The 24,067-nt window shown below is 34.2% G+C and overlaps 6 protein-coding genes across 17 annotated transcripts; 1 reads left to right on the forward strand and 5 right to left on the reverse strand.

Annotated features, from left to right (window-relative positions):
• Positions 1 to 108: 108 nt before the first annotated feature.
• On the reverse strand, positions 109 to 5,050 carry LOC128883984 (DNA mismatch repair protein Msh6-like). The gene is made up of 16 exons (XM_054136912.1): positions 4,941 to 5,050; positions 4,804 to 4,873; positions 4,401 to 4,736; positions 4,110 to 4,326; positions 3,846 to 4,033; positions 3,628 to 3,788; positions 3,003 to 3,569; positions 2,820 to 2,957; positions 1,855 to 2,637; positions 1,168 to 1,804; positions 1,011 to 1,121; positions 821 to 945; positions 656 to 766; positions 401 to 606; positions 294 to 356; positions 109 to 244 (listed from the first exon to the last, which is right to left on the reverse strand). The coding sequence occupies exons 1-16, from the start codon at positions 4,953 to 4,955 to the stop codon at positions 109 to 111; spliced, it is 3,864 nt and encodes a 1,287-aa protein (XP_053992887.1). The 5' UTR covers positions 4,956 to 5,050.
• A 673-nt stretch (positions 5,051 to 5,723) lies between these two features.
• Positions 5,724 to 8,863, forward strand: LOC128883989 (uncharacterized). 7 transcript variants are annotated; one of them, XM_054136925.1, is made up of 13 exons: positions 5,724 to 5,858; positions 6,034 to 6,146; positions 6,244 to 6,361; positions 6,406 to 6,529; positions 6,594 to 6,634; positions 6,692 to 6,821; positions 6,896 to 7,049; positions 7,181 to 7,289; positions 7,346 to 7,486; positions 7,548 to 7,659; positions 7,713 to 7,777; positions 7,945 to 8,013; positions 8,611 to 8,863. In XM_054136925.1, the coding sequence occupies exons 1-13, from the start codon at positions 5,765 to 5,767 to the stop codon at positions 8,640 to 8,642; spliced, it is 1,302 nt and encodes a 433-aa protein (XP_053992900.1). In that variant the 5' UTR covers positions 5,724 to 5,764; the 3' UTR covers positions 8,643 to 8,863. The 7 variants fall into 7 exon arrangements, 5 of the variants coding, with proteins under 5 accessions (XP_053992900.1, XP_053992899.1, XP_053992903.1 ...); XM_054136926.1 differs by adding an exon at positions 5,909 to 6,007 and having other exon boundaries at positions 5,766 to 5,858; positions 6,064 to 6,146; positions 6,594 to 6,821; XR_008459187.1 differs by having other exon boundaries at positions 6,594 to 6,821; positions 7,529 to 7,659.
• On the reverse strand, positions 8,406 to 10,709 carry LOC128883988 (T-complex protein 1 subunit zeta-like). Its single transcript, XM_054136923.1, has 7 exons — positions 9,851 to 10,709; positions 9,682 to 9,789; positions 9,532 to 9,633; positions 9,207 to 9,428; positions 9,015 to 9,128; positions 8,865 to 8,961; positions 8,406 to 8,801 (listed from the first exon to the last, which is right to left on the reverse strand). Exons 1-7 carry the CDS (start codon positions 10,700 to 10,702, stop codon positions 8,677 to 8,679), a joined length of 1,620 nt encoding a protein of 539 aa, XP_053992898.1. The 5' UTR covers positions 10,703 to 10,709; the 3' UTR covers positions 8,406 to 8,676.
• Positions 10,710 to 11,112: 403 nt separating this feature from the next.
• Positions 11,113 to 16,201, reverse strand: LOC128883985 (RAC family serine/threonine-protein kinase homolog). 5 transcript variants are annotated; one of them, XM_054136916.1, is made up of 15 exons: positions 14,596 to 16,201; positions 14,322 to 14,526; positions 14,106 to 14,277; positions 13,554 to 14,043; positions 13,104 to 13,165; positions 12,996 to 13,038; positions 12,874 to 12,936; positions 12,702 to 12,823; positions 12,519 to 12,638; positions 12,399 to 12,456; positions 12,289 to 12,343; positions 12,125 to 12,234; positions 11,916 to 12,042; positions 11,315 to 11,858; positions 11,113 to 11,253 (listed from the first exon to the last, which is right to left on the reverse strand). In XM_054136916.1, exons 1-15 carry the CDS (start codon positions 15,194 to 15,196, stop codon positions 11,170 to 11,172), a joined length of 2,856 nt encoding a protein of 951 aa, XP_053992891.1. In that variant the 5' UTR covers positions 15,197 to 16,201; the 3' UTR covers positions 11,113 to 11,169. The 5 variants fall into 5 exon arrangements, with proteins under 5 accessions (XP_053992891.1, XP_053992890.1, XP_053992893.1 ...); XM_054136915.1 differs by having other exon boundaries at positions 11,315 to 11,760; positions 11,812 to 11,858; positions 14,322 to 15,217; XM_054136918.1 differs by lacking the exon at positions 14,596 to 16,201 and having other exon boundaries at positions 14,106 to 14,185; positions 14,238 to 14,277; positions 14,322 to 14,391.
• Positions 16,202 to 16,265: 64 nt separating this feature from the next.
• Positions 16,266 to 19,970, reverse strand: LOC128883987 (xenotropic and polytropic retrovirus receptor 1-like). Its single transcript, XM_054136921.1, has 14 exons — positions 19,743 to 19,970; positions 19,252 to 19,508; positions 18,804 to 19,013; positions 18,491 to 18,643; positions 18,215 to 18,438; positions 18,011 to 18,154; positions 17,828 to 17,953; positions 17,637 to 17,747; positions 17,370 to 17,582; positions 17,150 to 17,284; positions 16,814 to 16,931; positions 16,695 to 16,757; positions 16,449 to 16,603; positions 16,266 to 16,392 (listed from the first exon to the last, which is right to left on the reverse strand). Exons 1-13 carry the CDS (start codon positions 19,942 to 19,944, stop codon positions 16,469 to 16,471), a joined length of 2,091 nt encoding a protein of 696 aa, XP_053992896.1. The 5' UTR covers positions 19,945 to 19,970; the 3' UTR covers positions 16,266 to 16,392; positions 16,449 to 16,468.
• Positions 19,971 to 20,083: 113 nt separating this feature from the next.
• On the reverse strand, positions 20,084 to 24,059 carry LOC128883839 (calcium-dependent protein kinase 2-like). 2 transcript variants are annotated; one of them, XM_054136630.1, is made up of 14 exons: positions 23,207 to 24,059; positions 22,803 to 23,142; positions 22,627 to 22,742; positions 22,332 to 22,431; positions 22,135 to 22,264; positions 22,009 to 22,060; positions 21,882 to 21,958; positions 21,677 to 21,813; positions 21,415 to 21,604; positions 21,219 to 21,337; positions 20,966 to 21,092; positions 20,777 to 20,915; positions 20,626 to 20,701; positions 20,084 to 20,561 (listed from the first exon to the last, which is right to left on the reverse strand). In XM_054136630.1, the coding sequence occupies exons 1-14, from the start codon at positions 23,432 to 23,434 to the stop codon at positions 20,341 to 20,343; spliced, it is 2,052 nt and encodes a 683-aa protein (XP_053992605.1). In that variant the 5' UTR covers positions 23,435 to 24,059; the 3' UTR covers positions 20,084 to 20,340. The 2 variants fall into 2 exon arrangements, with proteins under 2 accessions (XP_053992605.1, XP_053992604.1); XM_054136629.1 differs by having other exon boundaries at positions 20,085 to 20,561; positions 20,966 to 21,147; positions 21,208 to 21,337; positions 23,207 to 24,058.
• Positions 24,060 to 24,067: the final 8 nt, after the last annotated feature.

Here is a 24,067-nt window from a genome sequence, read left to right on the forward strand (position 1 = left end):
TCGCGTTGTTACTTTATTTAAAAAGTATATATATGCCGTATTTAATTGATGCGTCGTTATAAAAAAAACTCAGTAATCTCTACAAAGACGAGGTACGTTTGGTTTCTCTTAATGTGTCGTGCCGTCAGGTGGGTGTAGAGTTGAGACAATAGAAAAAAACTCTGATCGAAGAGATTTTAAGATAGCCGTATTAGTGGCACAGGGTGAACATGAATCGACCACTTTGGATGCCAAATTTTTGAGTCTAAAATGTAAGACTCATTTAGCAAATGTTCTTCTAATAGAGAAAATACCTTAGAAACTTGAGATGCCTACTTGAATTGTTACTTATATCTTGATAATACTCAGAAGCCGCACTTGAATGCGCAATAAATGTTAAGAATTGATATGTCAAATGTACCTTATAATTTCTTCTGGTATTCCTGCCAAACGAGCGACATGAATCCCATGAGATCTTGAACAAGCCTTAAGGGTTAGCTTGTAGAGAAATGTCAGAGATGCCGTATTGACATCAAATTTCACTGCCATGTGAACGCAACGTACAGAAGGAATGGACACCAATTCATCAGCTAGTAATTGAAAATGCGTGGAAAATAAGCAACGCGTCTGTCAAATGACAAGGTGACACAAATGCAGTAAGGCGTAGTAATGACACCTTCTTAATTCGAGCAAGATGTTCTGCTAAAGCTAGACCTAACGCAGCACCATCACAACTTGACGTTCCACGACCAAATTCATCAAGAACAACAAGAGAATATTCTGTAGACTAACACCAACGGTTTTGAATCATGAAAAAAAAGGACACGTTGAAACTCATTACAGTATGGGCTGCTGGGATTGTTTCCTCTAATTCAACTAAAAAAGCGGAACGGCCTTCCAAGATAGCATCATAAGCTCCTAATCTGGTGAAAATACGGTCGACTGGAACCAGAGTACATTCCGTGGCTACAAAATTAAACACAATGGAAATCGAGTTAAATCCGTTTTTTTCAAAAAAAAAAACAGCATGCCTGGAACGTAGCTTCCAATTTGAGCCAAAATAACACTTAAGCAAACTTGTCTTAATAGGGTTGATTTTCCTCCCATGTTAGGACCCGTGATTAAAAAGAATGAATGAAGTCCTGGAGAAAGAGTTTTATATTGAAAACAATCAATAAGTCTAGTTACCTTCAGGGTCATTAGGATCGTTTAAACATATATTGTTCGTGACACATTGTGTACCAGGAGGAAGATTTAATGGTATTAAGGGATGACGAGAATTGATCATCCGAAGTATGGGTTGCACATCCGATTGTCGCGCCACGATTTGTGGGCAACACATATGTTCTGAAACCGAAACACTGCTAGAGGTTCCTATGAGTGCTAGAGTGGCGAATCCAGCGTAGATATCGATTTCCGCAACACAGTGAAGCATAGAAAAAACTAAGTCATAATAATGGTTATAGAATTTGGTAAATAAACGCTTTTGGCATCCATACAAAACATCTTTTAAAAAAACTTGTGATGTTTCAAGTTGTGTCACAAAATCAAGAATTTCAGTAGTGCGTAATCGTATATACCCTTTTCTAGAAGACGTAACAGTTTGAGCTGTTTCATCTCTTGACTGAATAAATTTAATAAATAGATCGCCTTCGGGTATTTCTATTTCATAAGGGAACTTGCTATGAGTGTATTGTATTTCATGATAGTTTGTAATACAATTAGATCTTTTGGCGTTTTCCATTAAATTTTTAAGATATTTGTTTAAAGATAATTCAATATCTTGTACTGTTTTAAATGCAGCGTCGTACGCATCATCAACATTCTAAATAGTTAATCAACTCATTTACTCACTTAGATGTTCCTTTAACTTACTGGTGCAATATTCCATTCATTCGTCTCGGTATTTAGTATTAAGCAATTTCGCATGTCATCAAAAAGATGAGATGAGTTTTCATCTTGGTCGGAAGATTCAATAAGATTCGCAAAAGAACATAATGTTTTTAAACGGCAGGGTAATAGTGCGTCTTTTGTATTTATATTCGTCATCAGACAAGAATGAATTCTGCTAAAACCGTTCAACATTTCAACAAACTGTCGGAAATATTTTGAGTGAATATCATCAAAATAAACTGCCGTTCTAAACTGTTGTAAGCTTCGAGTACAAAACCGAGTTAATTTTCTTTCGATGTCTCCTAATTTCGAGAAATCTGAACGTATGGCGTGGAGCTGTGAAGGATTGTTGACGAACCATGTAGTACAAGCCAAACGCTGAATAATATCTTCAGGAACTACCAATGGTGCGGCAAGCCATTTTTTCAAAAGCCGCACACCCATGGGTGTGACGGTTCTATTAACATATTGAAACAAAGTGAAATTCAGAGTGCCATCAGTCCCTTGAAGTACGTTTAAATGACGGAGTGCCACACTATCTATGATCAACCGTTGTCGACCATTTTCTAGTTGAATTTCTTGTTTGGTGCTTGATGGAAGTCTCTTGTAAAAATTTTGTGACTCATGTGCGCATAAATGTGAATCCATTTGAAAACGAGAGAAAGTAAGTACTTTCTCTAAAAGAAGAACACTATTCAGATAGCGGCATAAAAGCGTAAAAGCATGAAGGGTTTCTTGAGATTCTCGTAAATATGTTAAGACATTCTGTCACAAAATAAAGAACAAAAACGTTTGAATACTGTAAAAAAAAAAAATTTCTTTTTTTGTCAGCATCGTAGGATACGCATATCAAATACACAAAACGTTTATTAATAACGAATAAAACGTTTTACAATCATAAAGGGATAAAAGAGTAAGTAGAGTAGCATCAAAGTTTAGGAACGCACCAAATTGGACTCGTGTACTGTTACATTACGATTTGGATAACACGCTTGGTTTTCTACGAGCTTTAAAGCGTCTGTTGTAAACTGGGAATCGTCTAAAGGTCGTAACTTAAGCGAATTTAAATGCGGAGGCAATGGTAACTGTAAAATTCAAGAATTACAAGTTAACTTGACAGCTGTACCTACTAATTTTAAATAAGCCAATTCGTGCGACGGTAAATTCAAATGATCAAAAATAACTTCTACAGGAAGTATGCGATTCAGTAATGTTCGGAAAGACTGAGACACAGGTGAGAGAATTCCTTGAAATTGTTGGGATGTTGGAGTATTTTTTTCAATAGGTTTCCAATTGCCAATCCAAATTTCGCAGGTAGACACGTCGGTATACACAAAACCAAAAGACGATTTTTTGGTATTATAATAAATTGACAAAAGTAAACGAGAGTCATTAGGCAGCATCGCTTCATGAAGGAGTGTTCCAATAGAAAATACATCACATATTTCTCGTTTTACGGTTTTGACTTTATTGCCAGTGGATGCGTTTTGGTTGCGTAAATTCATTTCTTTAGGTGTTTCCATTTGTTCCACGACCACAACTTTGAAGCCCTCATTCACCATTTTCTGAGCATATGTATGCAAGCTTGTTTCTGGAAATCCAACATGCGGTTTTTCGTCTGAACCAATCCAGCGAAGATTACAAAATTTATTCCCAATAAACGCATCAATATAAAATAATTCATAAAATTTGCCAAACTGCAGAAATAAAAACGGTATCATCGGTAGGACTTGATAGCACTAGAAAAAGCTCTACCTTAAAAAAAACAATTTTATCAAAATGTTCCCTTTTTAAATTCCAATATTGAAGCATGGCGGGTGTCGAGTGCTTTGGCTCTTGCCGCATAAGTTTTTCCTCGGGTATCCAAACACTCGTTACATCATACTCAGAGGAGTCGGGTCTATTTTTGTGGATGTCTGCCTCGAACAGTAGTTTTATTTGATAAGGTATGGGTTGCATCACGTTGATCTTACCGCGTAAATTTTCGGGGAGTATCCAACTAGGAAAATGACATACAGTCATAGATTTCTTTTTTTCATTGTTGAACGCACATTCCGTAACATCTTTGACTCCTCTTTCGACAGCGTCAATATACTCTTGAAAATAGATAGAACTCCAGGCGATTGGTAGTGATTTTAACCAATTCACGTCATACATTTGTCTTTCCACACAACAGCAGAAGCATGTTTGACCTTTCACTGTTTCAACTCAACCCCGTTATTCACGAAAGTGCTTACTTTGTACGATTTTTCGCAATGTTAGCTATATGCTTATGAAATAATTGATATTCTTTCTTTACTTTTGCTTGGCCCTTAAGCCAAAGAGGATCGGTCTGTATTGCTTGTGTGTTCTCAGTTTCATTTTCTTTTTCACTTAATTCTTCATTTGTTAGGACTACACAGCAATCTTTCCTTTGCCATTCTGGAGTCGAAGCGATGGGTGATATGGTTTCTACTAATTTATCAAAACCGTTTGACTCATGTATACTCAAAAGTGTTGGTTTTGAAGAGATTAATGAATATTTGTACCTTTGAATTGTTCTTTTATAACAGGGGTGATACTATCGCTTTTTGGATAGTGTTTTTCGTTCACCAAAGTATCTTGAATTGGGGTTTCGTGTTTTTGAACACAAGCATTGTTTCGTTCTCGACTCATTAAAGAAAGTTGATCAACACTCAATTCTTCATCGTCCTCACTCAAAATAACGCATCGCTTTAAACGCTTTCGATTAAAACATAACTGATCATTCTGTGTGGTATGTTCCCTTTGAGAGGGAACAGAGGTTATGACATTTTCTGGGGTCACATCGCCAGAATTGCACTCAACTTTTGCATTCGATTCACAAGAAGGTTTTTCTACTGCATCTACAATTCATGAAATACAAAACTGTTTTTTGACATTTCATAATTCAAAAAATTGAAAAAGGATTACTTTTGTTACAAGTTTTCGGTGAACATGTAGTATTAGTTTGTGACGAAGAAAAAAAAAACTTGAGTGTAGGCTACGTTCATGCATAATGACAAAAATACAGGATCCAATGTCATACGCGTATTTTAAAAATACCTTACCTGACTCAGTTTCATTTGGCATCAAGTGAATTTTTTTTTACACTACGTTTCTTTTGTGAAATGTTCAGATGAACATCTGTTTTTTTTTTTTGTAGAGTCTGAATCACTGTAGTCACAACGAGCTTGAGCTTAGATGACTGGTGCTTCCCATCATGAATATCTTTCTTCTTCAAAAAAGTGTTACTAACAGGTACGACTACTTAGTTGTACAAACAAAAAATTCTATGATTATCGTAATGTTTGTCACAAATTCATGGCTCTCACAAGTCATTAGCTTCGTAATTGCAAAACCTTTCGTTTTCCGTGTTTTTTCATTTCTAAAACTAGAATGACATGATCATGAAGACTCTGTCATTTGAACACAATTATAACATGGCATTTTTTTTAAACCTACACAGAAAACATTTCACATCATTTTATCCAAAGTTGTAGTGTTGTTCATGACAACGACTGTGTTCATTTTTGCATTTGTGTTTTAATTGAATGTATTAGTTACAAAAAAAAGTGTTAAGAGTCTTAAACCAAGAAAGAACGCTAAAAAAGAAAATAAGTGGAAACCAATCTCTTGTAAGACATTTTAAATAAAATTAAGAGTATTTATAATAGTTTCTAAAGATTTAAAAAGAAAAGAACACTTTTTAATTAAAACACCTTCAAATATATTTTTGTTTTTATACTAGACAAAAAAAAAATAGACTCATTGTTTAATGAGACCTTTTTAACTTTTCTAATGTCGTATCTGTTTCTGATTTCCCATGCGTCGCGACGAATGATGAAAACAGCAAAGTCGGTGTGAAAACTTTTTCCTCATCTGAATATGCCCAATGGAAACTGAACAAGGTATTAGTGGTAATAATTTTGAATTCACTGATGGAACATTATATTCTAAAAAGAATAAAGTCTGTTACTTCTACCATGGTAAGTCTGTTTGGTAAAGCATTTAAAAACAATTGTCTTAACAATGTTAGTCATAAAGTGCACATGTAAAAGCACATAATGTATGCATTATTCAAAAAGTCCAGCATTGCACTCCATTATTCAATATGTGTTTACGCCTCACGCTTTAAGTACTAATTTTTGTTTTCGAGTACAGAAGATAGCGGAAATTATCATTATGGGGTAGGTCACCCGATGAAACCGCATAGGGCACGTTTAACAGATGACTTACTTAACGCTTACGGAACAAAGTGTTATATGGATCACTTGGTGAGTGACGTGTTGTCTTTTTAAATAAAGAAATGTGCGACAATGAGAACCAGTAGAGAAACATTCTGCACCATCAGCGCATTCTTTTTATTTGTAGATACCTGCCACGCCAGATTTTGAAATGTTAACTCAGTTCCATTCAAAAGACTATCTTGAATTTTTACAGTGTCTGAATTCTGAAAATGTGGTGGATTATGCGGATCATATAGAAAAATGTAAAGAAATCTTTTGCTTGCGCTTGTTTTGTACGACTTTAAAGTTAATGTGCGAGATGATTCTCCCGTTTTCGATGGTCTTTGGGAATTCTGTCAATTGTATTGTGGAGGAACTCTTGGTGCAGCTCAATTGTTAGCGTGTGGAAAATATCAATTTGGTATCAATTGGTAAGTTATATAATCTTCTTGTGTTGTGTTAAATAATGTTGAGTGGATGTTTTGTTTATTTAAGGAGTGGCGGTTTACATCACGGAAAAAAACATGAAGCCTCCGGTCAATTGATACAATTGTTGCATTCATTTTATTTGTATTCTTGTTACCAACTGATAGGTTTTTGTTACCTTAACGACTGTGTTTTAGCGGTGTTGGAATTTTTAAAACAATTTCAGCGTGTGGCGTATGTCGATATTGACATCCATCACGGTGATGGTGTGGAAGAAGCTTTCTATATGTCTTCCAGGTAACGAAGGATTCGTGTGAAAGGCCACGCATTTTGATAACATTTTTTATATTGAAAACATATCCTTGTGGTAGGGTTATGTGCGTATCCTTTCATAAATATGGAGATTACTTTCCGGGCACCGGGGCTCTTTATGATATCGGTGCATCCGGTGGTAAAGGTTTCTCCGTGAATGTACCCCTTAAGGACGGAATGACTGACAAGATGTTTGAAATTCTATTTAAACAGGTACGTCTAATAGACGAACGAGGAACTGGTGATCGTATGCTTTTTCAAAGCATTGAAGAACTGTTAAAATATTTCTTCCTCTCAATCTCTCTCGTGTAGAGGTTCTTACAGACTTGCATCCTGTGTTTTAGGTGATGGACTTGGTGTTCACGTATTTTTCACCGGATGCTATTTTATTACAAAGCGGTGCTGATTCTTTAGCAGGAGATCGGTTAGGATGTTTTAATCTTACCGTATCCGGTACACAAATTTCATAAACTAACACGTTGTGGAATGCGACGTCTATTTCACGACAGGCCATTCGACCGCTGTAAATTATCTCTCGAAAAAAAATCTGCCACTTTTGGTTCTTGGTGGTGGTGGCTATACGCTACGAAATGTACCAAAATGTTGGGCTGTGGAAACGGGAATACTAACGGCTGCACCACTTCCACTACGTAGGATATTCTTGATCTTCCTAAATGTGACCGGTTGTTTAGTTGTCGAATCATTTGGTAGAGATACCCGAAACGTCCAAGTATCGGTATTACTACGGTCCCGAGTTCACATTAGATGTACGTCCATCAAATATGATAAATCTAAACACAACCAAAGCACTAGAAGACATTGTGTGAGTCATTTAAAGAAATTTATTTCGGAGGTTAAAATAAACTGTTTATGCAGTCGACAAATCAATGAAAATTTACGCAATTATGTTTTTCCTACCTCGACTCAAATCTATGGATCTAGTATGTTTTTTAGATTGTTTCCTGTCCTTCTTTTTGGGGCAACGCTCCTCTTGAATCATTCAAGTTTACACAAAAATTTTTTGTGATAAGTGAACAAGTGGTTACTTATACTTTGCTGCTTTTCTTCGTTCAGCTTTGTAATAACTTATTGTTGACGTGATATTTAGATGATGAGTCACGTGCTCAAGATTTGTTACCTTTTTATATGCGAACTTTGACGAATGAAGATTTCAATGGTCAGTTTTTTTTAATGAAGTTTTTTGATAAACTAAGCTGCAAAGGCCCATGTAGTTCATTTTTCTTTCATGCTAATGTCAAAGTACAATGCTACACTCTTCCTTATGCTCTTAATATTACTATTCGTTATGCTCCCTTATCTGTATCATTGTTTTTGATTTGAAAGAATGAAATCAAAGTTTTTTTAAAAAAAAAGACAAGTGTTAGCGTTAACTCAATTCTTTGCCTACACCATTGTAACTTGTTTGCTTTAAAGTTAAGGGTTGGTAATGCGCTTTTCAAACAAAAAAGCTTATTAAAGTCTATTTTGATAATGACGGTCTTTATTTCAAAGTCTGTGCTTCTTTTAGTCGTGTTGCAGTGTTCCTTCATTGTGTACTATAACGCTACAGGGAACAAAGAATAAAAATTTCAGTTTCGTTTTTTTAAATAGATATGAAATTCAGAACACTAGAATAATGTTTTGTCTTAATAAAAATAAAACTGATAGGTCGGCTCTTTGCAAAGGTTTTAAAAGGCACTTAGTAGTTAAGCAATAGTTGTGTGACAATGACTTGTGAAAAGAATTCAATCATACATTTTTTTATGTTTTGTAGATGAAACCCACCACGATGTGGATTTAATCTGAGGCGTGTCGTGTTTCTCGAATAGAAGGCTAGATTTTATTTTGGACTCGGGCCCATTTGTTTTCCAGCTTTAATGATTTCATCGACTAATAGAAGTTGTTGTGAAAGTCCTACAGCTAAAGTTAACATTTGATTTTTAACGCAATAATTGTCCCAAATTCCTAAACAATAACAAAACAATCAGAGAACATTGTTGCAAAATATATGCAATCTTATAGAACAACCTTTTGAACTAGGAATGGTGGATTTTCCAGTAGAAAGATCAATTCCAATAGGCTGTTTTGTATTTCGTCGCTCTTCTAAAAGACTTAGGATACATTCCTACAAATCAAACGTTGCATTTGTTTGGAATGAAAAATTGTTCTCTTTAAAACCTGAGAGTCTAATCCAGCGTTTTCAGCTAAAACTTTCGGTATGTATAAAAGTGCATCAGCCAGAATTTGAACCCCAAACCTTTTTTTTCCTAACACTGCATTTTGAGCGTATTCCTATTGAACAATGTCATAAGGGTTTTAAACAATCGAATTGTTGGGAATGCTTAGTTGAGTGAACAAAGAGCTTGTTACCTGCAATTGGGCACACGCTGCCACTTCAAAAGCCCCAGCACCTGGAACCACGGCTTGATCATCTATTGTATTTTTAACTGCTCGTAGTCCATCTCGTATAGCATCCTTTATTTGACTGATCACATGATCATTGGGACCTTTAACTAAAATAGCGCATGATTTAGGCTTTTCGACTCCCTCAACAAAAGTCCATTTTTCGTCACCAATACAGCGTTCATAAACCTAGAAACAAGCAAGAGTAGATGTTTTCTTGACGTTTAGATTAAAACACGGCATGTTCTTTGTGACAAAAATGGAAAAAGAGAGTTTTCATCAAGCAACAGACCTCTTCAGAATACCCAAGATCTTCGACTTGTAAGTCACATACAGAGTTCATAGCATTGCCTCCACAACACAACATTAAGCGTTCCATGTTGCGACGTTTCACCTTTGTTAAAAAATAATGAAATAACTAAGTAAAAAAGAAACAACTTACTCGTCGTAAAGCCATAATTCCTTCTTTTGCTAACAAATCTAAACATAAAGGATCGATCCCTTTTTGATTAAATACAACGAATGATTTTTTATTTTCAGGTGTACACACCTAAAAAAAAATAATGTTTCATAAGCATTGAGAAACAAGTTTCTTTTGTTTCGCGCCATACTTTGTTCTTAAGTTGAATGATCTTCATAACTTTGTCATCGGTGAACTGCCTTTCAGCGTCGACAAGACGCATCTTTTGATCAACAGAACTGTAGAAAAACCCAGAATTTACTTCAGTTTTTTCATACTCCAAAGAAACGTTGCAGATTAAAACATAACAATTTCTTAATCGCTTAGGCATATCTGGATGACGGGTTCCATGATCCATTACCATTCCACGAATAAATTGTGTATCAGTGGCAAGCTTTTCCTTCATATGAATAATCTCAATCATGAAAAGATCAAGAGGTGTCTCATCTTTTTCATGACGAATACATGAAATGGCATCCACCACATTATCCGTTAACCTATCGGCTAGCTGTTGATCCAATTTTGTTCTTAATGATGTTTGAGCAACACAGTACATTATATCTCGGTCAAGTTTATTAGATACGTCATTTTTTAATGAATTCAAAACTTGGACTATTTGTTTTCTACCCAAATCTAAGCCTTCACACAAAACGCGAGGATGAATTCCTTGAAATAAGTAAGTTTCCGATTGTCTCATGATTTCACCAATTAACAATACGATCGACGTTGTTCCATCCCCTGTGATGGAATCTTGTGCAGTTGAAGCTCTCGCTATCATTGCTGCTGTAGGATGCTGAATTTGCATTTCATGAAGCAGCACATTACCATCCTTGGTTATTTTGATTTGACCCGCTCCTCCTACTAACATTTTCAACGTTCCACTAGGACCTAAATTGGACTTTAAGACATCCATCAGCCCACGCGCTGCTGAACAGTTGGCTGAAATGGAGGCTGATTTTCTCAAAACATCTGTTCTTGAATTCACCACTGAAACCGCGGCCATTGTGTTGAATAAAAAATGCCTTTGTTGTTTTAGGATCTGTCAGTCAGTCTGTCTCTATCACTGCAGTACGCGTCAATTGCCGCACAATCCTAGTCACGTCAGTTAAATGACTCCTGGAGTCTCCCAGTTGGGTCTCTTCAAGCAGAACTTGACATGCACGTATTTGGTCCTTCCATTGTTTTCGTTCAGGCATTTATCAATTTCCATTGAAAGCATCAGATTTTAAAATGTCACTTTGTCTCATGTTACTAGTTTCTGTTCGTTAAATGATTGACTGTTATGGACAATGTGACCTTTTCCTTCAAATGTCACTTATTTAATGCTTAGTATGGTAGAAATACTTAAAAATTTTTTTATATTGTACCAACTTATTTATTATACTAAAAAATCATACTCTACATTAATGAAAAGTGTCGCGTGAGCGAGTTCAACCCCGGAAAGGAGTCGACATGATGTCGCTCTTCAGGTTATGAGAACCATGCGTGCTGTAGTGCTTCAACAGCTGTCGGACGTAAGCATGGAGTATGACGTAAAAGGGTGCGTACAAAGTCCTAGAAAACACATTTCAATGAAGCGGCTTATTCACAAACGTTCGTTAGCATCATGTCTTACCTTAGCCGTTGGGGAGATTTGATTCCAGTAAGATTCAGGTTCGAAAGAATAATCAGCGGAATCAATACAATTTGCTAATTGATCTTCTTGGGATCTATCAAAAGGCAACTGTCGGTACCCACTTAAAAGATGATATGTTACAACACCAAGTGCCCATAAATCCACGGGTTTGCTATAAGGACGTGCGCCAATGACTTCAGGTGCTGCGTAACATAGAGTTCCTAGAGGTTCTTGCGCTCTTCCTTCAGGATTCAATATTGCAGATAGTCCGAAATCCGTCAACTTTACTGTGCTTAATGCTCGCACTTTACAGCATAAACCGCAAGCGCGACAAGGACACAGTTCACGCTGGTTGGGTACGTCACCGATCGATTGTTTAGCACAACCCTCTGAAACTTCTAAACAGGTTTGGGGATTGTCTTTTCGAAACACTAGTAAAATATTTTCTGGTTTCAAATCACGGTGCACAATATTGTAACGGTGTAAACAAGCAAGACCTTGTAATACCCCACGTGCAACTGTCCAAGCAACAATTTCTGCTAGTCTAAAAAAAAAACATAGAATAATTTAACACCATTTTCTAATAGCGTAATGAGCTGACATTTCTGTTGTTATGACTGTAGGAGTGGAACGCGATGTTATGGTAGAACAAAAGCAAGTATGATTTTCATGACTCAAAAATTCTTTTTGTAATGTTGATAAATCACCATCCGAAACCCATTCCATCACTAAAGCAGTAGACGTGCATTGTATTTAAATATACTTTTTTTACAACGGAGAAAAGATACTCTATTTAGAATAAAAACATACCAACGTATACATGCTCAGAAGATTCGTGAACGTCGATAAGACGTACAATGTTGGGATGCTTCTGAGTTAACCATAATACACAAACTTCCGTTCTCAAAAAAGCATTATTTCTGAAAATACAACCACCAACGTTTTAATCTACTACGAATACCGTAATAGGCTACCTTTTCTTTTTACTATGAAGTGATTTAGGAATAATTTTGATTGCCACCAGCTCTTCTAAAAGCAGAGATAGAAAAATGGTATAACGTTAATAAAAAATCTGTTTTTTTACGTGTTCGTTTTCCTATTCCTTCATAAACAACTGCAAACCTTCCCCTCCCTAAAAATTTCTAACAAAATAAGAGTTCAACATGCCTTGTCAATTTCAGCGTCAAGTGAAAACAAATAGAACCTGGATAAAATATTCTTCGTGAAAACGGCTGGTACATGCAACACGTGACAATGTGTCAACCCATTCATCTCTTTCCTCTCGATTTTGAGCATAAAACCTTTTAAACCTCTGCCTATGATACTACCAAACTTGTTAAGAGAAGCCCATATATTAAAAAAGCGTTTTCCTACGCCTTTACCGTACCGAGAGTTTTAAATCAAAAGCAAACGTTGGACGTTTCTGATCTGTCACACACACCGAAGACACGCGTGCTCCGCGTAAAAACATAACATTGCGTGGTGTTAAAGAATTTTTGGATGTAAAATCTACAGAAAACCATATCCTTGAGTTTTGAAAAAAAACATTTGCAGCCTACAATAGAGAAACTGATCGCGCAGGACATAAAATCGATAACATTTCACATTGAAGATACGTCCTACTAAGACAAAATCATTTCAACACTTTTACAACTGGTACCCATTCACTATCAAAATGTACATTTGTATAACCATCCTGATAACGTTGCCACTTGAAAAGGTGCCTAATATCGTGATCAATATCAAAAGACAATGACACTGTTCACTTGATACTTGAAATCATATTTACATGTTGTATTTGTAAATTCAACGAGTTTGGCATATCATAAAAATCACTCCAACTATATTTTTCTAAAAAACATCAGAGTCAGTTTTCTCCTAGCGACAGCACTGATGGTTGGAAAAAGAACACATTGGTTTCACGTGACCGAATCGCCTTGTTCAATTGTAAACACTATTTACTGGAAGGTAGCATGGCTGGGTATAAGATAGTTTGTTTTGAGACTCAAAAAGAGAGACATGAGTGAATTTCAAAAGAACTAATTCTTCTTTTGACGAATGTACAAAAATTAGCGATCAATGGCAACGATAGGTGATTTAAATGAACAATTCAAAAGCTTGTAGAAGACAAGTGATTATCATTTAAAGATTAGAAAAAAGTAGCACCGAATCGATGACCATAGTTTTTAAAAGAAAACAATAGATAACATGAATAAAACAGCATGTCACGTTGACTCACGTTCTACTGTCATAGAGGACAAAGCCTTTTTACAATGGAAGGAAGAATCGTCGTTTGCTGCAGTAGTCTGTAACTGGTCTTTTGTCTTGAAATAATCCACTTGTGGAGTCGGAAGAGTGTTAGAGAACTTTATCCAGTTGAAATAAGAAAAGAAACGAATGATTTTTGAAAAAAACCAGCCTTTTTCTTTTGTTTGAGTGACATCCACTTTACACGTTGAAAAAAGTGTTTTCGTATCTTTTAAAGACGAAACCGTGAAAGCTTCTACTGGTATAGGTAAATCTGGCATAGCGTCATCATAAAAGAGTGCTAAAACATCTGAAATCTCCTTGCTTTTCTCTAAGGCTACACAAAATTCATCAAAACTCAGTTCAGAAGTGTCTTCTTTTTCCTTAGCGCCTAAAAAAGAAGGTGTTGGATGGTGCTCAATAGAATTCTCAGAAAAAATGGATTGAACTAATGAATTGATGTGACCCTCTAACGTTTTAGACTATTAAAAAAAAAAGATAACAAAAATTCAAATGAACTAGCGCATCAAAGCTAACAACATACGGGATACTTTTTCTGCACAATGGGGTGCGTGTCTTCTGCATTGATACAAGGTTGAACAGCGTCAGCATGACATTGAGCCACTTGTTGTAAAACTTTGAATGCCACAGGTATATGTGATAATAAAGCACTTACTTCAGCACGAGAAATTCGGCCATTATTATCTAAATCGTACCTACAAAAACACTGTTTAAAATGGAAGTGAAATCAATGGGTTACATGTTAAATAAAAAGCGCTTTTTTTCTTCCAGTGTTCCATTATAAATTATAGAAAGGCCGCGGAAAAATTCATCGAAATCTATTGTTTTGGATTTATCAACATCAAACAAATCAAAAAGTCTTTCTCCAATAACTCCCGGTAATGGGAAATATTCTAGAAAAAAATCTTTATCAATGGTCTGTTTTGTTGTATCCGATTCTTGCGCTAAATCACGAAACATTCTTTTGAAAACTGTTATCCATTCATTACGTTGATGTTTCAAAGATGTTTTACCATTTACTGGATCTAGCGAGACCGTTCTATCCACTGATTCCACAGGTTTATTTAAGGGTATTAATGTTGCTCCGTTACCAAAAGAAGATATATTGCATGTCTTCATCATTTGACCGCGCGGCACTCGGCATGGGAACGCAATTGTAGACGTCGGCCCTGTTTTTGATCGACCTTGACGATGGCGACGGTGAAAAAAATTATCATTCGTTCCCTGTTGTGATACAATTAAAGGAACTCTCTTTTTGAAATGTCCTTTTGTTACATTATCTCCATCCAATAAATCTGTTTCATTCGAAATTTCCTTGGAGCTTTTTTTTTTTAAAGGACTAGCAGCAACTACTGTGTTAGTTAATAAAACATCTTCATTTTCAATTGAAACCACCTCATCATGTTCATTCACTTGTGTACTAACATATCGAGCTTCATCTTCATCTATCTTTCTTGTATGACATTCTTTGACGTTCGTAGGATTGTGTAGAGCATAAGACATTGATGAACCAAAGGATTGCATATTGGACGCAATTTCCGACAAAGACTCTGCGTTTTTATTGTTGACATCAAGCGATGAACATTGACCATCTGAATTGTTGTATAATACCATTTTTTGAAAAACAGTTAACCAAAGTTAGCTATTTTCACTCATTATTTAAAACATGTTGTTTTACCAACAAAAAATATCCATTTAATTTTATAGAAAAATAAAAAAAATTAAGTATTGACTGTAATCACTAAAAAGAACCTTTCTTATAAAGTGCCGTATAAACGGTAAAAGTCTCTTTTTATAGCGAGTTAAAAAAATAAACAAATGAACAGCACACTTAAATTAAAAAATTTTTAAATGTGGATTATTGGAAATTTAGCGAGAGGTATTGAGTTTATTAATGATACATAACTAGAAGGAAACGACATGAGAACGTCAATCCTCGCCAATGATTTTTATAGTCAATACGTACAAAAACTTTACCAAAAATATCGAAATCCGTTTAAATAACTTCAAAAAGACACGAATCCCGTTAACACGCTGCTTAAGTAATTGTAACCATCTCTTACACTTTATTATATCACGCGTGTCAAAAAATGCGCCTTTTCCTTTTAAATAGACTTCAGGTTTACAATTAACATAACAGAAGATTTTTATTGATCCAACTAAATTTTTATTTGTATCTGTTTTTTTTTGGAAAACTAAGTCGTTAAAATCTTCCCTCATATAGGTCTTGACACCACCGCTCCATAAGATTTCATAGACAGGTCAATTTATAAAACAGTATGTTGTGAAATGGCTCTTACAACACTATCCTAGCAAGCATGCCAAAAATACGCAAGAGACGTAAGCTGTACGAAATTAAGAAACTCTACATGAGTGTTTCTAGAGAAAAATTATTTCATAATTGATTAGAGTGGATTGAATCTGATCAACAACACCAATAAGAAAAAAAAATTATCACATTTCATTGTGGTTGCTTTTCAACGTATTTCAAAACTTCTCGTATCATTCAAACTGTGTTTTCCTAGTAAGGTCGCGTGCGTTACGAAGATCAAACCAACTATTAATTAAAAAGACAGTCAACAAAATTTTTTTTATTTTTAAATAAGTAAATACAATGGTTTAAATTTTCAATTTCATTTTTCTGAATATAAAAATTGTTAAAAAAAAACTTATGGCTTGTTAGGTTTTACTTAACGCACGTAAAGATTTCAAAATTTTTTGTTGCAAATAATAAAAAATAACGAGTTAAAATTGTTCATTTACATATGTTAAAAAATCAACCGACAGACTGTTTCATGCATGTTTCAGTTCTTTGAAACCACAACAACTCTTCATCAATGTTATAGACAAAAACTATGAAACATACCAAGATGAAAAAAACTTGATTCAAAATTCACTAGTTTTGTAAAGAAGCATGGAATCAAGTGATTCATTCTCGTGATGGACTTTCGGTATCCAAAGAATCGCACGATATTTTGATGAGTTTGTTAAGTGTTCATTTTCCAAGCGTAAAATAACCCACTATAAAAAAAAACAGTAAAAACTCAACATTAACATTTTCTAGGATAATAAAAAACACTGCTTTTACTGAAAACGGTAACATGTTGCTTACTACACTTCGACGAATTATTTCTAATGAGGAGATAACAAGAAGTAAAATTTCGCTATTCATTTGCTAGAAAAAAAATAATAACAAATTCATACGATATGTGTTATCTTGACATTGCATACTTTATCCGTGATGATGCCAATAGGTATGAGCGTCAAAACCCATAAAAGACGTCCAAATAAATTGATTAATGTGGTGAAATAATATATCCATTGAGGGTATAAAACTCTCAGATGTGGTCTGTTTTTATATGAATGCACCCCCACACAATCCAAAAACCCAATTACGCATTATGTTAAAAGTCACTCTATTGATTTTTTATTTGAAGCTCAGTTAAATAAACTTGTTGTATTTAGAAGAAGAATATCAAAACATGTCGATTAGTGTAACAGGTTTCACGTAAAGTAGCCAGGACGGCGAATGTTACATTAAATGCCCATGTCATACCACTGACGTACCGAATAAAATGATCTGGATCTGGTAGTAGACCCCAGTCAACAACACAATCCCATATTAAATTATAGAGCGAAGCAACTAAATATCCCAGTATAAATATAAGTCGTGAAGCGTAAATAGAAAGACCAATTTTTTCCCTACATCAAAAGTGGAGGGAAAAAAGGCATTAGGCAATGGCTCAAGTGCCGGGTCACTGTTTTTTTTTCTTCACATAACAACTACCATTGTATAAGTGAAGTGACGATGAGTACCATAGAGGAAAGGTATTTCCCCATATTCCAAATATGAATGGTTCTAGGACCATTTTCATTCATGTATCTTTTAAAACACTGAATAAAGCGTATCCAATAAGGAATAAATGTAAAGAAAAGCATGACGGGGAGAGAAGGATCTTTATAAACTGGTAAAGTTTTGTAATTATTGCCTAAAGCAAGACTATCCAAAAATTCGATTGTTTCTTAATTATAAAATTCTTTTACTGCATTTTACGTTAAATAAAATGTGATTGTATACCACAAATCCAATAGCGGTTTTGGTAATGATGTCAAAATATCCCCAATAAGATTATCTGTTAGTGTAACTTTTCCACGTAATTGAAATCTAAGAGGAAAAAAACAAAATGATTATTTGACTTTTGTATATAAAAAATGAAAACATCAAATTTTTAAGAAGAATCGTACCCGCCTTTTAAAGTTTCCCATATATGAGAAAGTATTTGCACTCGGTATGAATAAGGTAGAGATAAAGAAGGAAAAGAAAAAATGAAAATTTGGACTAATAACAAGTATAATGGATAAATCCAATATCTACACAAAAAGAAAACGCTATGAAAGCATACAATAATTCATTGGTTTTTTATAGACCTTTTATTATCGGGAGAATCGGAAAAATAAACATCGAAAATAAATAAGGCAAAAAAGCTAATCCACGCTAATGTTAAAAGACTAGCTAAGGTTAACAAATGGGTAAATGTGAAATGACATTTTGGATAAATGTTCAAAAGAAACCTTTTTAGTTGTTACAAAATAACAAAGAAAATGATATCATTTCAATTCACTTTTAATTACTTGTAATTGACGCCGTAATATTCAAAAGCAGTTGTTGCGATCGCAGCTCCCCATACTATCAAACACACTGCTAATAGAAATCGAAACATAGGAAAGATAGTAATAAAAATATGTTGAAAAGACAATGGATGCTGTGCTCCAAGGGTTGTTGCAAAGATAGCATCAATTAAAATTATGAAAGAACAGCCCAAAAAAAAAAATATCCATCCACTAGTAAAAGAATTCTAAAATATTGGTCAACAGTGCAACTGGTCTAAGGTGAACGAAGCACATTACATGATTGGACGCCAGCATTTGTTGTAGGTGAAATTTAAGTTCTTGGTCATTTTTTTCTGGTACGTTGAAAGGTACCTCATCATTCAGATTGGTTTGTAACTCATTGGAAGTCATTTTATTATGGCATTCGCGGTATAAAAGAATAATAGAGTCCTTGTGGAAAACATTACAAAGAAAAAGAATATAACTATGACGTTACAAGAAATAAATACATCAGGATTCTGTTGGTTAAATGACGAATTTAAAGAAATTAACGCTCCAACGTCTATGTGCGTTAAAAAGATTTTACTACTTTCTTTTTTTGAAAACTTACTCGAATTGTTTTAGAAACGACAAGTGATACAAGAATTTTTTTTCTTTCTTTTAAATCCTCAGGTGCTCGATGAAGGCTTAAAATTTTGTCTCTTTTTTTTAAAATTTTGTATAATGCGATAGAATTAAGCTGAACAAAATCTTCTAAACGATTAGCATAATCATACATTCCCATAGCCACACGATTCAAACGCTTTTTGTGAACATTACACTATAACACAAAAGCAAAAGTCGGTTGAATATCTGAAGCAACCAAAGGCCCAAAAAAAATCTTGGCATTATCATAATTTAAGGAGTTTACATCACGCATTTTCGTAAAGATTGTGCTAACAAAAATTTTAGAGATTTGAAAAAGATAAAGTAATATGCAAATTATAAAAGACTCGCTTTAGAAGTGGAGCCAGTAAAATGATTTAGTATTGTTACTAAAGACTTGATAGAGATTATACCGAACGTTGCGTCTCAAAAAGATTAGTAGTTTTGGAAGTATGAAAAGGGACATAATCATGGATTTTTTGTTCCTGATTGATCGCGGTTTCTTCTTCCTTGAGGTGTTCTAGTTCTTTCTGAAACACTTGAATTTGTTCTTTTAAATGATCCAATTCACTTTCAAAATGAGTTTTAACTTTTTTTAAATCATGATCTAACATTTCAAGAAATTTATAATTGATATTTTCTTTTTTTGAATCATTAGTATGCTCTGATTCTAAAATTGCACACAGACATATATATATAACGTTTGTAAAATATTCAATTTTTTTTCTTTTTAAAAATAAATCAATGGTATGACTGTAAACTATTGTTTTTGTTTCATGCTTTAAACAATTTTTGAAAACCTTAATACGGTTATTGTATGGAACGATGATCAAATCAACTACTATAATTTTTTCTAGTCAGTTTTTATTTTGCAACGACTACACTAACACTACAATTCAATGACCTGATGGATGATCTGTAGTTAAGGGTAGCACACATGTCGAAGATCTAAAAAAATTATGGCCAGGTAATCTTAGTAAATTATAATTTTCGAAAAATGGAGGTTTTTTATAACGTGATAAGTATTTATTTAATGTGTTGTATTCTATATACAAATGCTTCCACTCGGGTATAGCATATAACGTTAGTTGAGCGCCAAACTTCATATACCTAGCTTATCTATTTCACAAAGTTTTACAAATTGAAGAATAAAAATAAATGTTGTAATAAAGACTAATCTGGAATTCCAGAAAAAAACCAAGTAAATATGAGAGTAGCACTGCGATGGTCATAAAGAAAAAGTCGTTTTTTCATTGAAACTTTTATAATGCGGTAGTTTTTAAATGTTTGTGCTGACTTGGTCTTTTTCAGACTGGTTTTTCTTGACACGTCACCAAAATATTAAAAAAAAAATTACAGAAATTTTAATAAATTGCCTTTAATAATAAATGATTATTTTAACTGTAAACTAGCTATTTGTAAAAAAAATGGTTTTTCATCTGTGTGTTTGGTATGTAACATGTTTTTTCATTGGTTGATTTTTTTAGTAATATATTGATTTGTTAAGACGTGATATGAGGTAAACATGTCATTGCTTTTTGTAGAGAATAAGAAACAGAGGAAGGAATCGGTTGAAAAGATGTATGATGAATAGTTGTTAAAGGTACCACTGATTTTTGTAATTCATTATGACAAGACAGCTTCAACGAGGGCGTGTTGATGTTGATTGGGAAATCATCTTGTTGAACCCTTTCCATTTCGTCAGCATTAAAATTTTGTATTGCTACCAATACAGAAACAAGAATTTAACGTTCTATACGTTATTTGTTAGTAATAAAAAAACACACCTTTTCTTTTTTCACAAAGGAATTTCGTGTCAACTGGCTGAATGACATGATCGTTATTGGTCAACGCTGCGTAAAACTAAATCGAAAACAAGAGAAACATCAAAACAATTTTACAAAGATGAACAATTTCATTTTTTTTTGTTTCTATTACTTCATTGTAGTCTAAACATCCATCATGATTAAGATCCCAAGAATTTAATATAGATTCAACGCGTGTTCCATCAAACGAGTCCCCAACGATAGATCGAAGGTTTTCTAATGTAATACGGTTTTTTTTCTCCACGTCAAACCTTCAAAAGATTCAAAATAACAATTGGTTTAAAATATTTTAGTATATCACCTTGCGAAAGCATCTTGTATCAACTTTCCATCAATAAGTAATTTTGCTTGCAATGTAGCAGCAATAAATTCAGTGTAATTAACTTCTTTCTTCCCTGTGATATCGATTTTATCACAAATCTGCTGGCCTTCCACATCATTGATATCAAGTTTCTCACATAAAACTTTCACAAGAGTTTGAAACTAATCGAGGTAATAAAAGAACATATAATGATGACCCCTTGGTTCTCGTATTCCGTTTACCTGGATGGTACCTTTGTTCAATATATCCAATTGTTGAAAAGCCACTTGTAAATCTGAAATTTCATGCGAAGTCATTCCTAATGCAACAACACCCAATGCAGCTCGACGTAAAACGTTAGAAACAGAAAAACTAAAAGAAATTAGCACAAAAAGACCAAAATTGAAAATATAATCAACAGAAATCATTTGAAATTCATTACAACGTACTCTCGCATTGATTTGACCACACTTATACTGATGTCTTGATGAAGAACACTGCGCTTTGTAAGCCACGAATGTTGTAGAGCTTCAATTGCAGAGGGTCTTTTATCGGAATCTTTTTGTAATAAGAATTGAATGAAGGATTTCGCTTCTCCACTAATACCTTCCCATTGAGGTCCTGAAAGTGAATAAGTTCCTAGACAAAAAAAAAATGGTTTTTTCAAAATTAAAAATCAGGTTTTTTTTTTTTAATCATTTTTAAAAGAACCTCTTTTAATTTTAAGGAGAATTTCATGGTCGTGTGCTCCGTTAAATGGCGGTGATCCAGATAATAACATATAAACAATCACACCAATAGACCAAATGTCACATGTTTCTTTGTAACAACCGTCCATAACTTCAGGGCTTCAATCACGAAACAAATGCAATGAGTTTAAAATCAACTGAAAACAAAAAAACAACTTTATTCTTACCTAACATAATAAACAGTTCCGTGCATGGCCGTCATAGGAACCCCTGGATTGAAAATTCTTGAAAAGCCAAAATCAATCTATAAAGAGAAAAAACAATTAACAAGAAACACGTAACAAAGTGCTTTACCAATTTTAAAGGAGCATCTGGAGTCTTATCAGCATACACCCAGTTTTCCAGTCTTTAATATACAGAGACATGACACAAAAGACGCCTCGTCAAACTTGATTTATAAAATGTGTCAAACGATGTTACTTTAAATCTCGATGACAAATGCGATGTTGATGGCAATAGTTTATTGCGGAAAGCATCTGTTGCGTCACTAGAGCAGTTTCTCTTTCGGTATACTTTTTTTTGGAGGCTAAGCGATCATAAAGTTCACCACCTTGTCGTGAAAAAAAAACAGTGTCTTGTTTGTGAATCACTGAGGCTTTCTTTTTTTTCTAAATCACCTGTACAAAGCTCCATGACTAGATGAATAGCTTTCTCGGATTCATAAACTTCGATCAACCGAGCTATATTAGGGTGGTCTAGCTTTAAAAAGATAGATACCTAAATGACACCAAAATGAAATTAGCGTCAGGGGCATTTGTCAACTAAATGAAGAAAAAGATTATTGCACGGTATAAACCAACACAAACACACACACTGCGTAAAGTGAAATTCGCTAGTGATTAAGACATACAGTAAGATAAGAAAAGTGTGAAAAAGAGAGGACGACTCGAAGAGCGGAACTGATATGATTACCTCATTGTGAAGCATAGCGGTTCGTTTTGCATTAACACCTTCGCGAGAAAGTGTTTTAATAGCGTATTGACGTTTGGTGACCAAGTGAGTAGCGACACGAACAACACCGGAAATACCTAAGACAAGGTGGAAATAGTGTTGTTTTTTAATCAAAACCCGTGGTAGGACTAAATTACCAGTGCCAAGGACTTTAGGGGATATTTCATAAGTGGAAAAAATGTCTGAGTACTTCTTTAAGCGACAGTTGGAAATATTACGGGAAATAACATGTTTTTCACATGTATTGACTGAGGTGGAGATAGCACGTGAAACAGCTTTTCGTGGTAATGAAGTTTTATCCATGGTGATTTTGTCAGTAGTAGAGCTATCACTAAAACCTTTTGTTTCACTACTATCCATATATTTCGTATTCCCTCTTGATACTTTTGATACCGCTCTGGTTTCACGTCCATTTTTATAATACGTTGGTTTTCTTGCAGAGAGACAAGATTGAGATGTTCTTTTTTTTGGAACATTCTATAAAAATAAAAACAAATTTCGTTTTATAATTTTAGTGATAGTACGCAAGAAAGAAAATTACTTTTAAAAAATGGAATTTAGACGAGTTTTTACAATCGACAGGTTTTTGAATAGAAAAATGAGATGCAGCGTTGTTTGGTGCAGAGAATTTTTCTTCTGGTGAAATATTGTTATAACAAACCTTATTCTTAAAACTACCGGATGGAGGTTGCGATTGAATCGGATGGTCACAACCTGCATCTGAATTTTTCAAAATTTTTAAAGTGTGGGAGCTTAATGTACACCCCATTAATATCTTTTAAAATAAGACAGCGTTCAAAAACAGCTTTAAAAAAAAAAAGCTAGAAAAACTCTTTTCCAGGCATCGTCATGGAAATTGAAATCACAAAAAAACACGTATAGTTCTTATCAAAGATAGCAGAAAAATATCTAAGAATAAGCGTAGGTACGGCGTCAAAAACACAAAGGTGTACAAAAGTATTACACGTAATTAAAAAAAAAACTAAAGTTTGCAATTAGAACGAATTGACTGTACATTGGATAACATCAAAATATAAAGTACAATGCAAGAAAAGGACTACACATTAAAAAAAAAAAATAAGCACTCCCTAACAAAATGATCTATTTAAACAAAAAAAGGTAACGTAGGGAAAAATTAAAATTATCTTTTGACACTACGCAAATAAGAGATAGTAAGAAAAATACAACATTTTCTACGTTATGTTTTTGTTCACAGCTATACAAGGCCTTCACCAACACAGAAGACGTTTAATAATAAAAAAAAAATCTCCATAGATTTTCATAGCATTTAATGATATTTGGCTCAACGCCTATACCATTTTTATTGAAAATAAATTTTTTAATAGAAAAAAACATAACTTTTAAATACTCGCTTTTTTCTGTTTCTTTTCAATTCACTCTG

The sequence above is a fragment of the Hylaeus volcanicus genome, unplaced genomic scaffold (assembly GCF_026283585.1).
Source record: "Hylaeus volcanicus isolate JK05 unplaced genomic scaffold, UHH_iyHylVolc1.0_haploid 12237, whole genome shotgun sequence".
NCBI lineage: Eukaryota > Metazoa > Arthropoda > Insecta > Hymenoptera > Colletidae > Hylaeus > Hylaeus volcanicus.

Coding starts and splice junctions, on each gene's coding strand:
- LOC128883989 (XM_054136924.1), top strand. CDS start 5,765: ATGGAAACTGAACAAGGTATTAGTGGTAATAATTTTGAATTCACTGAT. Junction 6,147..6,243: donor AGTGTTATATGGATCACTTG/GTGAGTGACGTG, acceptor TTTTATTTGTAG/ATACCTGCCACGCCAGATTT. Junction 7,660..7,712: donor AAAGCACTAGAAGACATTGT/GTGAGTCATTTA, acceptor CTGTTTATGCAG/TCGACAAATCAATGAAAATT.
- LOC128883988 (XM_054136923.1), bottom strand. CDS start 10,702: ATGGCCGCGGTTTCAGTGGTGAATTCAAGAACAGATGTTTTGAGAAAA. Junction 9,429..9,531: donor ATCTTGGGTATTCTGAAGAG/GTCTGTTGCTTG, acceptor GCTTGTTTCTAG/GTTTATGAACGCTGTATTGG. Junction 8,802..8,864: donor CACCATTCCTAGTTCAAAAG/GTTGTTCTATAA, acceptor GTTATTGTTTAG/GAATTTGGGACAATTATTGC.
- LOC128883985 (XM_054136914.1), bottom strand. CDS start 15,196: ATGGTATTATACAACAATTCAGATGGTCAATGTTCATCGCTTGATGTC. Junction 12,457..12,518: donor ACGAAGAATATTTTATCCAG/GTTCTATTTGTT, acceptor TTATTTTGTTAG/AAATTTTTAGGGAGGGGAAG. Junction 11,859..11,915: donor ACAGTCATAACAACAGAAAT/GTCAGCTCATTA, acceptor TTTTTTTTTTAG/ACTAGCAGAAATTGTTGCTT.
- LOC128883984 (XM_054136912.1), bottom strand. Junction 2,958..3,002: donor AATTGGCTTATTTAAAATTA/GTAGGTACAGCT, acceptor TGAATTTTACAG/TTACCATTGCCTCCGCATTT. Junction 245..293: donor AGGCATCTCAAGTTTCTAAG/GTATTTTCTCTA, acceptor CTTACATTTTAG/ACTCAAAAATTTGGCATCCA.
- LOC128883987 (XM_054136921.1), bottom strand. CDS start 19,944: ATGAAGTTTGGCGCTCAACTAACGTTATATGCTATACCCGAGTGGAAG. Junction 17,954..18,010: donor GATTCTCCCGATAATAAAAG/GTCTATAAAAAA, acceptor CTTTTTGTGTAG/ATATTGGATTTATCCATTAT. Junction 16,604..16,694: donor AAATAATTCGTCGAAGTGTA/GTAAGCAACATG, acceptor TTTTTTTTATAG/TGGGTTATTTTACGCTTGGA.
- LOC128883839 (XM_054136629.1), bottom strand. CDS start 23,434: ATGGGGTGTACATTAAGCTCCCACACTTTAAAAATTTTGAAAAATTCA. Junction 22,061..22,134: donor ATTTGTCATCGAGATTTAAA/GTAACATCGTTT, acceptor TGTATATTAAAG/ACTGGAAAACTGGGTGTATG. Junction 21,605..21,676: donor TCTCCTTAAAATTAAAAGAG/GTTCTTTTAAAA, acceptor TTTTTTGTCTAG/GAACTTATTCACTTTCAGGA.